This window comes from Camellia sinensis, chromosome 1 (genome assembly GCF_055761805.1).
Source record: "Camellia sinensis isolate YWXY chromosome 1, ASM5576180v1, whole genome shotgun sequence".
Classification (NCBI taxonomy): Eukaryota; Viridiplantae; Streptophyta; class Magnoliopsida; order Ericales; family Theaceae; genus Camellia; species Camellia sinensis.
Genome location: NC_138961.1, coordinates 1,610,214 through 1,622,644, shown reverse-complemented (window position 1 = coordinate 1,622,644; position 12,431 = coordinate 1,610,214). Strand labels below are relative to the sequence as shown.

Genomic DNA, 12,431 nt, shown 5'->3' with positions numbered 1-12,431 from the left:
AATGAACTCAACTCAACAAGCCTCAGTCCCAATTTGTTGGGTCAAAACTAACAAATAAAAAAAATAGAATAGCATTCAAGCCAAAACCGATACAAAATCTCACAAATGAAATTCAAGGGAGGACTGCATGCCATAGACAGCAAAACTACTTATACATATAATAGATCAACTTTAAGATCAATTCGTCCCTCAACATGATAATTAAGCCGGAAATTTTTTATTTATTATCTTTACATTTAACTGTACTCGTACATTTGCAAGTCTCTGTTTTATATTTTTTCTGCGTTGGTACAGATGCTTCCTTCAAACTACCTATCGAAGGAATAGGGAAAATGAATAACAGGAAAATCTTTCCTCTGGAGACAACTCAACAAAAATAAGAAATAATAATAAGGTAAACATTGCAGAAGGGAGGAGAAATCAACTGCCTAATTTGAAAGCATCTACAAAGAGGCCTAAGCAAACACCAGCCTTCCAATAGTTTATCATCACCACCAAAGACTGCAACCGCCCAGTGGTTAGAGAGGAGGGCTTTCTGTACATGAGCATACCGATCCCCTCAATGGCAGCAACCACAACACCAGCAACCAATACGTCCCAGTCACCTGTCTGCCCAAGAATTGTAGCCAATGCATTTGCTGTGTAGAAACCTAGTAAAACAAGAAAGATCTTCATGGGGAAGTTTTTTCTAGCTGCATTCAGTTTCTCCAACAGCTGTCTGCCCCCTGCACTTGCAATCCGACCTAATCGAGTCCGGCTCAGGCCTTGACTATCATCATCAAGGCTGTCATCTTGTCCACCATTGTTGGAAATTCCGCCAGTGTCCAAAGCAAAAGCTACTTTCCAACCATGCCTTTTTGTTTGAAAACTGTTTCAACATACAAACACTAATGGCATATTCAAAAGTGCGGCAACTGAATTTGGACTGCATAACAAACACTAGGCATGGATAAAGAAAATTCTAGAGGAATCATTTTAGTATCCTAGGTAAAAAGGATCAGCCAATTGGCAATTTCATCTCATATTGATCGCATATATTGGCAACTAAAATAGATGGAGATAAAATAAGGTGACTTTTGTACCTCTTTGTAGGAAAAGCTGTAGACTTTATGCCAAGCTTTGAAGTTTTCCCACTAAAACTTGGTATGTTGTTCAAGTTCAAGATAATATGACAACTTTTAAGAACATTACATAACCTTTCAGAGTTTTCATTCTCCATCAACGACAAAGATGACTGCAGTATGACAGTTCCCCTTCTACATGCCATGAACTGTAGAAATGAAGAAAAATTAAAGCATGCATAAACTTATATCCCAATATGCAACCTAAAATACTAATAATATCTCAATGGGGCATTTTTTAATATGACACAGACTGATCCCTTAGCAAATTTAAGTTTCAAAAGTTCATGGGATTGGCATAGATGATTCTATCTAGAACTGTTTGCTGTCATCCATTTGACCACAGGTTCAACAGGGACATGAACTTTCATAGTGAAAGGAGTTCCACCAATTTAATTTTTGAAGATCTCCAAATATTAATGTTTCAAAAGTTCATGAGACTGACATAGATCATACCATCTAGAACTGTTGTCGCCAGCCATTTGACCACAAAGGAATCTCACCAATTTAATTTTTGAAGATGTGCAAATATTAATGTTTCAAAAGTTCATGAGACTGACATAGATCATACTATCTTGAACTGTTGTCGCCAGCCATTTGAACACGAAGGAATCTCACCAATTTAATTTTTTAAGATCTCCCAAGATTACTGATTTAACCCACAGATCTCAAGTTGCCTATTAAAATATGAAATTTAATTTTTTAAGCCCATCAACATTTTGCTAAATTTAACATGGGAAAATGGTCATGGAAATATGAAATTCGAACAGTGACAGTGTGGTAATTAGTGTTGATTTGTCCTTATCCTTGCATTTGTAGGATTACACATATCATGTGCTCTAGTCCTGTAACGCACCAAACACAGGATTACTTGAATTGGCAATATAATTAATCACAGGACTAATAGTCTCGGGATCCCGTATCCCCTTAATTCCATTCCATGAAACAAACATGGCCAATGTGTAACTTCAGACGACACGTGCTATAAGCTTCCAGAATGGGAAGGATCCTTATCATCATAAAGGTAGGAAACCCAGTGGTGAGGACAACAGTTCAACAGACAAAAATAAAAATTGAGTTAGACAATATGTATATTAGAGAGAGAAGTATGCATCAGTCGACTTGAAACATTGTCATTCTAATGCACCTCAAAACTAGAGCATAGAATTTATCTCAAATTCCAAATATGATTGTGTTAATAGTTTTAAAGAGTAATATCAAGCACTTCACACTGGGATTTTCTTTTGGAGGAAAAATAATTCCTTGTCTAATGTGGGTTTTTGTTATAGAAATTTTACAAACAATCCTCCATATCCCTTCTTTAGGTTATGAAAGAGAAGAAGAACATCAAAGTAGGATTTTCTTCTACAGCTTAGATAGATGAAATCCTATGCCCTCTGTAATTTCTCAACAAATATAGTTGCACAGGCAGATTTTTGCCAAACACATTAAATATCTTAATATGATTCCAGTTTCGTACATCACACAAGGTTGCAAAAAGTTAGAAACTCTAACGTAAAAAATACTAAATTGGAGGTCACAAGCAGAGGCTCACTAGGTACAACACTGAAACTGAAATTCACAAGCTACCTTTACTTACCATCGAAGGAGGAGTTTTTCACAGCATTCACGCCCTTGAGGCACCACATATATGCTTGTACACAAAGAACTCTGACCTCATTGTGAACACTCCCTCCTCTGCAGATAAAGCAAATGTAACAGTCAGAAGATTAAAATACAAGTTAAAAAAAGGGAAATATCCATGTCATACATAGATGTATAAAATTTCACCCAATTAGATATAGGAAAATGACTTGGACCCCACAAGGGGGCACCCCCACGACCCCCTCTCTCTCTGTTGGCCAGTTTTTCTTTTTTTTTTTCTTCTCCCCCAATCACCAGCCCCCACATGTGTGTGGGGGTGGTGATTGGAGGGGGTCTCAATCACTTCCCTTAAATATAACATTGTAACAAAAAGATTGAGATATAGATAGCACTAATAAGACAGCAATCTTCAGGTTGAAGTTTGTGCTTAAACGTCATGCGGAAGTAGTAAACTATAGATAGGTATCCAACAGAATATGTGGATTTTAAAATTAGCATTTTGAAATTAATTTGCAAATAATTTGACAAAGACTTCGTTTGGGATGTGGATTGACTTTTTGACTTTTTAATTTTTTTTGACTATTTTAGCCTGGGGCTAAAAGGCCTTGTTTGGGATGGATTTTTTTACTTTTGTAAGAGAAAAAATGTAATGATTATGGGTTGAATGTGATGTTGTCTTATTGGGCTAAAAAACCTATTTTATGTTTTTAGAACTATTTTAACCAAAAAGCCTGGGGCTTTTTCTTCCTAAACAAGCACTAAAACTTGTTGAAAACCAACTAAATACAAAAATCTGCAAAGCTTTGACAGAATTCAATAACCACTATTAAGAGATATTTCAGTCAGGAGTCTATGGTTCAACCAACCAGGATCAAACCGTGACCTTATAATTATTAAAACTATGGAAAAAAAAGACCAAAAAAATTTAATTTTTCTTAAATATTTATGTTACATTGTGTTTGGTTGGGGGGTTTGGAAAGGGATCGGAGAAGGAAAGAGAAAAAGATGTGTGAAACTACCGTTGTGTTTAGTTGGAGAATTTGAGAAGGTATTTAGAAAATGAAAGGAAAAAGGTAGGTAAAATGTGTATAAAATATATCTATATTTCACCTAATTTTACAGACCTTTTTGCTTTTTATTTCCAAATTCTTTTATAAATCTCTCAATCAAACACAGTATAAGTAAAATATAAGTATATTTTATTCAAATTTCATCTACTCTTTCTCTTTCTCTTTCCAAATTACTCTCCAAATCCCCAAATCTCTTTCACATTTTTTACACACAATATGACCCCCCCCCCCCCCAAAAAAAAAAAATAGTGAAAAAGTCAAACTTTTAACCATCTCCCGGATGAACCCATATTCCAAATTGCAATTCAGTTTGAGCAGAAAGAATGGGCATTTATTTAGCAACTAACCACACAGTGAATAGAAATGAAATGATGGTGATGATGAAAACAATCTTCTGTGGGTAAAGTAAGCAGCGAACAGAAAACTAGTCAATGCAAAAATTTCATTGTCTAAAAGCAAGTTTTAAAAACGTGATATAGACAAAATGCAATGTGTGTACACACATACATATACATATATATATACAGGGACAGACATGACATGACATGACATACATACCTGTACTGTAGAGTAGATAAGAATGACAGCAAGTTCAGCAGCCTACCCATATACTACTGTGTGCCATTTGAGTGCTAAATTCTAATTAAACCCTCCCTCTCTTCAGAAGTACTGCAAAACACCCAATACAAATTTGATATATGTATATATATGTGTGTTTGTGTGTGTAATCGATGGATGGGGAATGGGGAGGAGGAGGAGGAGGAGGAGGAGGAGGGAGGGAGGGAGGGCAGGTAACTCGTGCTGCGATGACTCCTGATCCAATGGAAGGGAAGGAACCCTAGCCAACCAGAAATTTAAAATATATATCATATGTGTGAGCTTTGAGACCGAACGGTTTATCTAAATCGGGACCGGTTCAACCGGTTTACTGATTTTTAGCTTTTATTTAGGAAAAGTAGAAGTAGAATGAAATAAAATTAATTAATTAATAATAAAATCAAAAGATGACTTTTTTTTGTTTTGCTTTGTTGGGTCTCACACTACTCACTCTCTTGATCAGTGTGTGTGTGTGTGTTTGTGTGTTTGAGAGAGAAGAAGAAGAAGAAGAAGAAGAAGAAATGGGGAATGTGGTTGTGATCATCCTCTGGTTGATGTTGTTCTTGGTGGCGACATCGACATGGACATGGTCTTATGAGATGATAGATGTGAAGGAGGATGGACCAGAGGATGTGGTGTGGGTGGTTCAGCTCTCTGATCTCCATTTCAGCCTTCATCATCCCGACAGAGCTCGTGATTTCAAGGACTTTGTCGGCCCTTCTCTTTCCATGATCAATCCTTCACTCGTTCTCATCACTGGAGATCTCACAGGTTTTGACTCTCTTTCTCTCTCTCTCTCTCTCTCTGATTTATTCTCTAAAATTTATATTTGTTTGATAATTATCTTGATGGATGTACATTCATTAGCATGATGTTTGATTAGTCTTTTTCTTTTTCGATAATATTTTATGATCAAAAGGAATCTAGGGTTTTCTGCGCTCTTTTTTTTTCTTTCTCAAAATTTGTTTAGTTTGTAATTGGCGTAGGTTTCATTTTTTAAAAGGGCAAATTACATATACCCCTTGAGGTTTAGCAAAATTATTGATACCCTGAGGTTTGAGAAATTACAAATATCCTGAAGGTACTATTTGCATAACAAATTACGGGACAAATTGTTATGAATATATAAACCTCACGGGTAATTTGTTATAAAAATATAAATATCAGGGTATCTGTAATTTCCGAAATCTCATGAGGTATATGTAATTTAGCTAAATCTCGAGGGAGGTATATGTAGTTTGTCCTTTTTAAAATGGGAGTTCAAATCAAATCAAATCAAACTAAGCTTGTGTCCTAATCAAATGGGTATTTAATTAAAAGGGATTTGGTGATAGACTCCTTACTGTCTAATTTGTCTTTCAAAAGAACAAGAATTATATAGATACTTTTAAAACTCCCTAATATTTTAAAACTTGTTTCTTTTACTATATTATCCTCATATCTATTAGTTCTCCTATTAAGCCATCTTCACAGTATATTTTAGAGTAAAATTTTACTTTGAATCAGAGTAAATTTTACTATGATTGAAAGTAAAATTTTATATTGTTAAGCAAATCAACATGTTTTTAACCAGAGTAAAACTTTACTCTGAAAATACAATTTTACTTTGAATCAGAGTAAAATTTATTATGATTCAAAGTAAAATTTTATATCGTTAAGCAAATCTACATGGTTTTAACCAGAGTAAAATTTTACTTTGAATCATAGTAAATTTTATTCTGATTTAGAATAAAATTTTACTCTGAAAGTACAATTTTACTATGATTTAAGGAGAGTATCCACTTTGAATCACACTAAGTATCATGTATTAATAACCTTATGTGTTTGGTTGCTGAGAAAATTACAGAAACATAACAAGAAAACCAAATATAGTTTTTTTTTATTTATTTATCAGGAAAACCAAATATAGTTTGGTTGCTGAGAAAATCAACATGTTTTTTAACCAAAGTAAAAATTCAGAGTAAAATTTTACTCTGAATCATTTTACTCTGAATTAGAGTAAAGTTTACTATGATTCAAAGTAAAATTTTATATTTTTAAGCAAATCAACATTTTTTAACCAAAGTAAAATTTTACTCTGATTAGTAAAATTTCTGTGTGAAATTCTTATTAGAGAGATTCTTATCAGAGAGAGAGAAAGAGAGAAAGAGAGAGAAATTGAATAGATCATCTATTTTAATAGATCGATCATCCATTGAACAAGCTGAGTATGAACAGGTTAATTCAAAAACAAGTAAAAACATAAATCTATATTACAAGGATATATAATCACAAAACACACAGATCAAAAACTAAACAAAAACATCCAAATATCAACATAATCATAATCTGATTGAGGTGGCCATTTCAGAGAACACATCCAAATATCTCTCTATCTTTTGATTTCAAAGAATACATGTGTTCAACAACACTCATACACACAAATATATATATATATATATACATATATATTCAAAACTCAGATCTATGTTTAAAAAAAATATCACGTAATATACATATATACACTCACTTACCGATATATATACATATACATATGTATGTATGAGTCATATATACATACATGCATGCACACACATATATATAAATACATACATACACATATACATAAGAAGAGCAAATCAACAGAGACGTGGCGAAGCTTGGCGTGTTCGCCGGAGGGAGTGGCAGAAGAGGATCAGACGCCGGCGGCGTTGGCGAGATCGACGCAGGAGTTCCAGAGGCGGTAGCTGAGCTTCCAGATCTGAAGCTTGAAGGAGTTAGAGAAGGGAGAGAGGAAGGAGAGAGACAAAGAAGGTGGGGAGAGAGTGGGTGGAGAAGGTGGGAAAATTTAGTTGAGGGTATAATAGTCTAATAAAAAATTTAAATAATAAATTTTGTCCTTTATGCAAAACTTTATAATTATGAGGGGGTTTAGAAAATACTATTTTTTTCTTAGTCCTTTTAACAATGAAATGAAGGTAAAGGGGGTTTATAGCCAAATTTCCCTTTAATTTATGACTTCAAGTTGTGACCATAAAAACAGGATAGAAAGCACCTTGTGGGCTATAACTAATATTGTTGGTAGCAGTCAAAACATTCGTATGTGTGTGTTTGTCAAAACATGGCTGTGGCTAATTGATATGCTTTCCATTAAAAGGAAATGGAGCACAGGTGTTGGTTCTCTAACTATAAATTCAAATAATTTTTGTTTAATCATGTTGCTTATCACTAGTGCCTTAGTCTAAACTTTTCTGCAAATCTATTTTATGAGTAGGGGATTTGGAGGCCTTAGTTGGGTAGTATGTTTTTTTATTCTATTGGGAGGGTAGAAGAAGTATGGGTTTAAGTATTGTTGTTACATCGCATACTTAATCATGAGTCCAAAGATTCTCTTTATTTAATATAATATAATATTTTATATATATACATATGCAAATACATAAATAGTTTTTAAAATAAAATAAATATCAATATAACTAAATTATTTATATACATTTAAAACCACATATGTCAATATATTCTTAACTTTCACTCATCCTCAGCACATTTAATCATTGGATGAGTAGCCAAATTCTGTGTTCTTAACTAGCCTCTATGTATTTTGAATCTTACAGATGCTAAAAGCAAGGATTTGTTGACAATGAACCAAGATGAGGCTGAGTGGCTGGAGTACCAGAAAGTAATGGAAGATGTTATTAAAAGAAGTGGACTTAACAAGAACATCTTCTATGATCTAAGAGGGAATCACGATAATTTCGGTGTACCAATCATTGGTGGCTCATTTGATTTCTTTTCCAAGTATAGCATCAATGCACAGTTGGGGAGAAGTGGGCAAGTCAATAGTGTCGTTGTTCAGGTCAGTTATTCTCGTAAGCACTTCTATTGTTGTTATTTGGCATACCTGCTGTCGTGGTTCTTCGTTTACAAACTACCATCTACAACTTTTTTGCCCAGTTCTGACTGAATATACTATTACAGAGTCTACAGACTATAGGAACCAACCTTATTGACTTTTCCATGGCCTTTTCACCTCAGATGAATTTTCGTGTACACCTTTTAAAGTAGTGGACTTAAATTCTTTCTTGTTGCTGTTTTCTATTCTAATTTTAATTTTTGATAAATTTCTGATTTCTGTTTGTAGTCTTTTGAATGCCAAGCATTAACCTGAAGAATTAGTGATACCTTAATGAGCCAATTTTTATAAATCAAGCTACTCCGCTTGAATATTAGCGTTAGTAACCATTATTTGATATATGTAAAGCCTTTCAATTCTCTCATCTTTGTATGCATGTGCTCCACCATCCAGACTGCTATCAGGAAAATTCTCTTTGTTGGGTTTGACAGCACGATGTCAGCGGGCATTAGAGGCCCAACTAATCTCTTTGGGCATCCAACTGACCAACTATTATCTGAAATAGATTCTGAACTCTCACAATGGAATTCTCATTCCACAGAATCAGTAACCAAGATTTCCTTTGGGCATTTCCCGCTTTCATTTTCGGCAGCCTCGGATTCTGGGAAGACCCTGAAGGATATTTTTCTCAAGCATTCCCTATCAACTTATCTATGTGGACATCTCCATACAAGGTTTGGTAAGAATTTGAAACGCCATCATCACTCGAGTGATAATCTCTTGATCTCCCAAAGGTTTTTCCAGTTGAATGCACAGCAAACACTTGCAAGTACAGAAAATTGTTCAAATGGATCCCCAGCAGACAAAGAATTCTGGGAGTGGGAAATGGGTGACTGGAGGAGGAGTAGAGCCATGCGCATCTTGGCTATTGACAGAGGTCTTGTGTCATTTGTTGACATTGATTTCAAGTTGGGAACTAAAAAAACTATCATATTACCCACATTTCCTCTAGACTCGCGCTTTATGTTGACAATGTCATCAGCTAATCAGTATAAATGTCAGTTTGTAAACCCTTCATCTTATGTGAACATCAGAGCTCTAATTTTTTCTGTTTCCCCGATTGTATCTGTTATGGCTAGGGTCTATGACTCAAGACCTGGACATCTCCTTATGGTCCTAGAGTCATCCATGAGAAAACATGCGGGTACCTATTCCAGGGGTGATCTGTATACGACCCCTTGGAATTATAAAGCTTTTGAGGATTCATCCCCTTATAGATTTTGGCTGCAAATAGAGGCTACAGACGTCATGGGCAGATCAACTTTGACTGAATTGAGGCCATTCTCAATAAATGGTCTAAGCGCTAAGCTTTCGTGGACATGGAAAGAGTTTCTAGCGATGGGCTGTCAATGGGCTGCTTTATATTACCCAATTCTCTGGTCCATTTATTTGTTTATGTTCTCCATCCTTATTATTCCTAAAACTATTCTTCATTTTTCAAAGAAGCATTACAATTATAAGAACTTCAATGCCAATAAAGGCTTTATAAATGGTATGGCATGGGTTTTGACAGAGCTGTATGGACTTCCACTGTTATGGTTGGGTATGTTAGTTTACTTATTTTACCTTTTGTTATTTCCTTGGTTTTATGGGCTTGTCTTCACTGATGGTGGAGAAAGGGGATATATGACCTATAAAGGTTGGGTGGTGAAATTCAACAAGGCAGGAAAACTGGAATTTATTGGGTTTCCAGATATAATGGTGATTGTTCTTCCACATCTTTTTTTCGTCGTGTTACCCACGATTTTGGTGACTGGGGCATTGACTGCCGAAAGAGGGATGTATCGAGAGCATTTTTTTTCGCTTTCAGGCAAGAAGGAAGATGATGATGTAGTGGAAAATGAGGGACATCAAAGGCATGATTCCTGCAGGAATGGTAAATCAAAGTTCTGTCTTGGCAAGCGTTGGATTAGGAATATTCTCCTGGCGGTTTCTTTAGCAATTTGTTGGATGCATTTTAAGGTATTGCTTTAACTGCTGATTTATTTTGGTGTAAAGAATAGAGGACAGGCTAGAGAATATGTAGAGAAAATAAAGGCAGCAAATCTTGCAACTGCTATTTCAACTCAAGTTGCTGGAAACCTTTGAAATTTTGTTTTTTTATTTGTATTCTCCTCTAGCCTCTTAGCTTTCCATTACAGGAAACGGATAAATGCCAACTTTTAAATATGTTTTGGTTCATACATTCGGGTTTCTGATTTGCTTTTGCTGATTTTGTTTTGTTTGTTTGTTTGTTTGTTTTTTTGCTTTGTTTTTGTAAATGCAGAATAGCAGAGCTCTGATGAAAGCTTATGAGATGAATCCATTTCTTCATTTCCCAGTATATAGCGTATCAATGCCCCTCTTGTTGGCTTATGTCATCTACAAAACCAGCAGGGTGTGATGAACATTGCTGAAAGCAAGCCTTCACTCCTCTCAATCAAATTCCCGTACACATCTAGTTTACTATACAGTATACTTACAAGTGTTTTGTCAGCAAAGCAAGGCAATAATATATTGAAGCCTCGTGTTTCTGTTTTATTGTTGCAAATTGTGTAGTTAACTATATTGAATGACCATGGAGGATGATTGCTGCATTTATATAGGGAGGTGTAGGAGCCTAGTTAGAAGCTGATGAAGAACGAGGAGAATAAAATGATAAAAAGAAATATTATCTCATACATAGTTTGGCCATATAGCTAATCTGACACGGGATGGACAGAATGAATGTTTCTGCTGATTATATTGCCCTTTCTACTGAAATTTGTTAAACTATTACTTTTATGCTGTCGAGTCATGGTAGATCAGTAAATCACTAGACTGATGCTTCTCTATAGTTGTTAGCAAGGTAATATTTAGATTATTATTATGTTTATGTTGGTAAGATGTTAGCAAGGTAATGGTTAGATTACCACATAGACTGATGCCTCTCTATAGACTTAAACGTGAAACTTCGCACCAAGTTAATAGTTAGATTACTACATAGACTGATGCCTCTCAATAGACTTAAACGTGAGACTTCACACCAAGTGCCATCTCAAGAGACCACTTGGGCTATAGTATGGGTCTTTGAAAGTCAGATTATTACGTAGTGATGTTTTTATGTATCTCATGTTTTATTATTATCTATTTGAATGTGGATATATTTAGCTAATGTGACCCTAATCCTCCATGGATCATGTTTTGGCATAGTTTTAATCTCTATGGTTAGATCATGATTTTTATTGAGGTTCAAATTACAAGTTTGAAATGAAAGGATTTGGGGGCTTCAAGTTTATAAATGTGTAACAGGACTGACTTTTTAAGCTATGTTGGGAGAGATGAGAGCATAGGGATGCAACTAATCAAAAGACATAATGGAAGTAGCCTCTTTTATACCAAAAATATAAAATTCCTCCCTTTCAAGGTCTTAAATTCACCAAGAAAACACAAAAAGTTGGAATAGATTCAGTGCAACTAAATTCATTTGAATTAAATAAAAAAACATGGACTGAATAAATTCAGCCTTTCCAACTCTGCCGCATAAATTTGCACTAAACATTCAATCAAATTTTACTTTTTTGGGCTCTAACTGGAAAAGAGGTTTGAATTAACCATTTTTGATGAATTTATGACCTAAAATTTATACCATTTTTCACCAAATAGTAATAGTTGGGATTTCATGTCAAACCAGTGAGATTTAATTAATTATTACAAAAAATTATGGAAGTTTAAATTTCAATAATGGATGGGATTGTGCCATTTAAATTTCACCTCTTATTTATATCAAGCAAAAAATTCGACATTTCTCTAGTTTCTAAGATTGCCAATATTGATATTACGAAAAAAGAAAAGTCATGCAAAACATGGGACCTCACTTCTAAAATGTTATCTTCAAATCAGTATTGTAGCCATTCTAATGAAATGAAGTTCTTCATTGTACCCATTTTTTTTACAACAAAAAATAAATAAGACCAAGTTTGCTTTACAAGAAGAGCAGAGGGGCTTCAAACCTCTCTCTTGAAAGGTTAGGGTGTGCAAAGACTTCTTTAGCTCCCCACCAACCCCGTCGCATAGCAGCTTCCCCTTCCCTCATACTCTTAGGAGTAAGCTGGTATTTCTTATCCTAAAAATAAAAAATAAAAATAAAAAGAATCTGTCACATGAAAGTCATTATATTATCTTCTC

At 34.7% G+C, this 12,431-nt stretch overlaps 2 protein-coding genes across 3 annotated transcripts; one reads left to right on the top strand and one right to left on the bottom strand.

The window, feature by feature from the left end:
• Positions 1 to 195: 195 nt before the first annotated feature.
• On the bottom strand, positions 196 to 4,537 carry LOC114287082 (ycf20-like protein). 2 transcript variants are annotated; one of them, XM_028230360.2, is made up of 4 exons: positions 4,401 to 4,537; positions 2,722 to 2,819; positions 1,083 to 1,270; positions 196 to 868 (listed from the first exon to the last, which is right to left on the bottom strand). In XM_028230360.2, the coding sequence occupies exons 2-4, from the start codon at positions 2,722 to 2,724 to the stop codon at positions 421 to 423; spliced, it is 639 nt and encodes a 212-aa protein (XP_028086161.1). In that variant the 5' UTR covers positions 2,725 to 2,819; positions 4,401 to 4,537; the 3' UTR covers positions 196 to 420. The 2 variants fall into 2 exon arrangements, with proteins under 2 accessions (XP_028086161.1, XP_082726362.1); XM_082870236.1 differs by having other exon boundaries at positions 4,355 to 4,497.
• A 263-nt stretch (positions 4,538 to 4,800) lies between these two features.
• LOC114287080 (Calcineurin-like metallo-phosphoesterase superfamily protein) lies at positions 4,801 to 11,048 on the top strand. The gene is made up of 4 exons (XM_028230351.2): positions 4,801 to 5,164; positions 7,987 to 8,228; positions 8,679 to 10,247; positions 10,552 to 11,048. Exons 1-4 carry the CDS (start codon positions 4,801 to 4,803, stop codon positions 10,666 to 10,668), a joined length of 2,292 nt encoding a protein of 763 aa, XP_028086152.2. The 3' UTR covers positions 10,669 to 11,048.
• Positions 11,049 to 12,431: the final 1,383 nt, after the last annotated feature.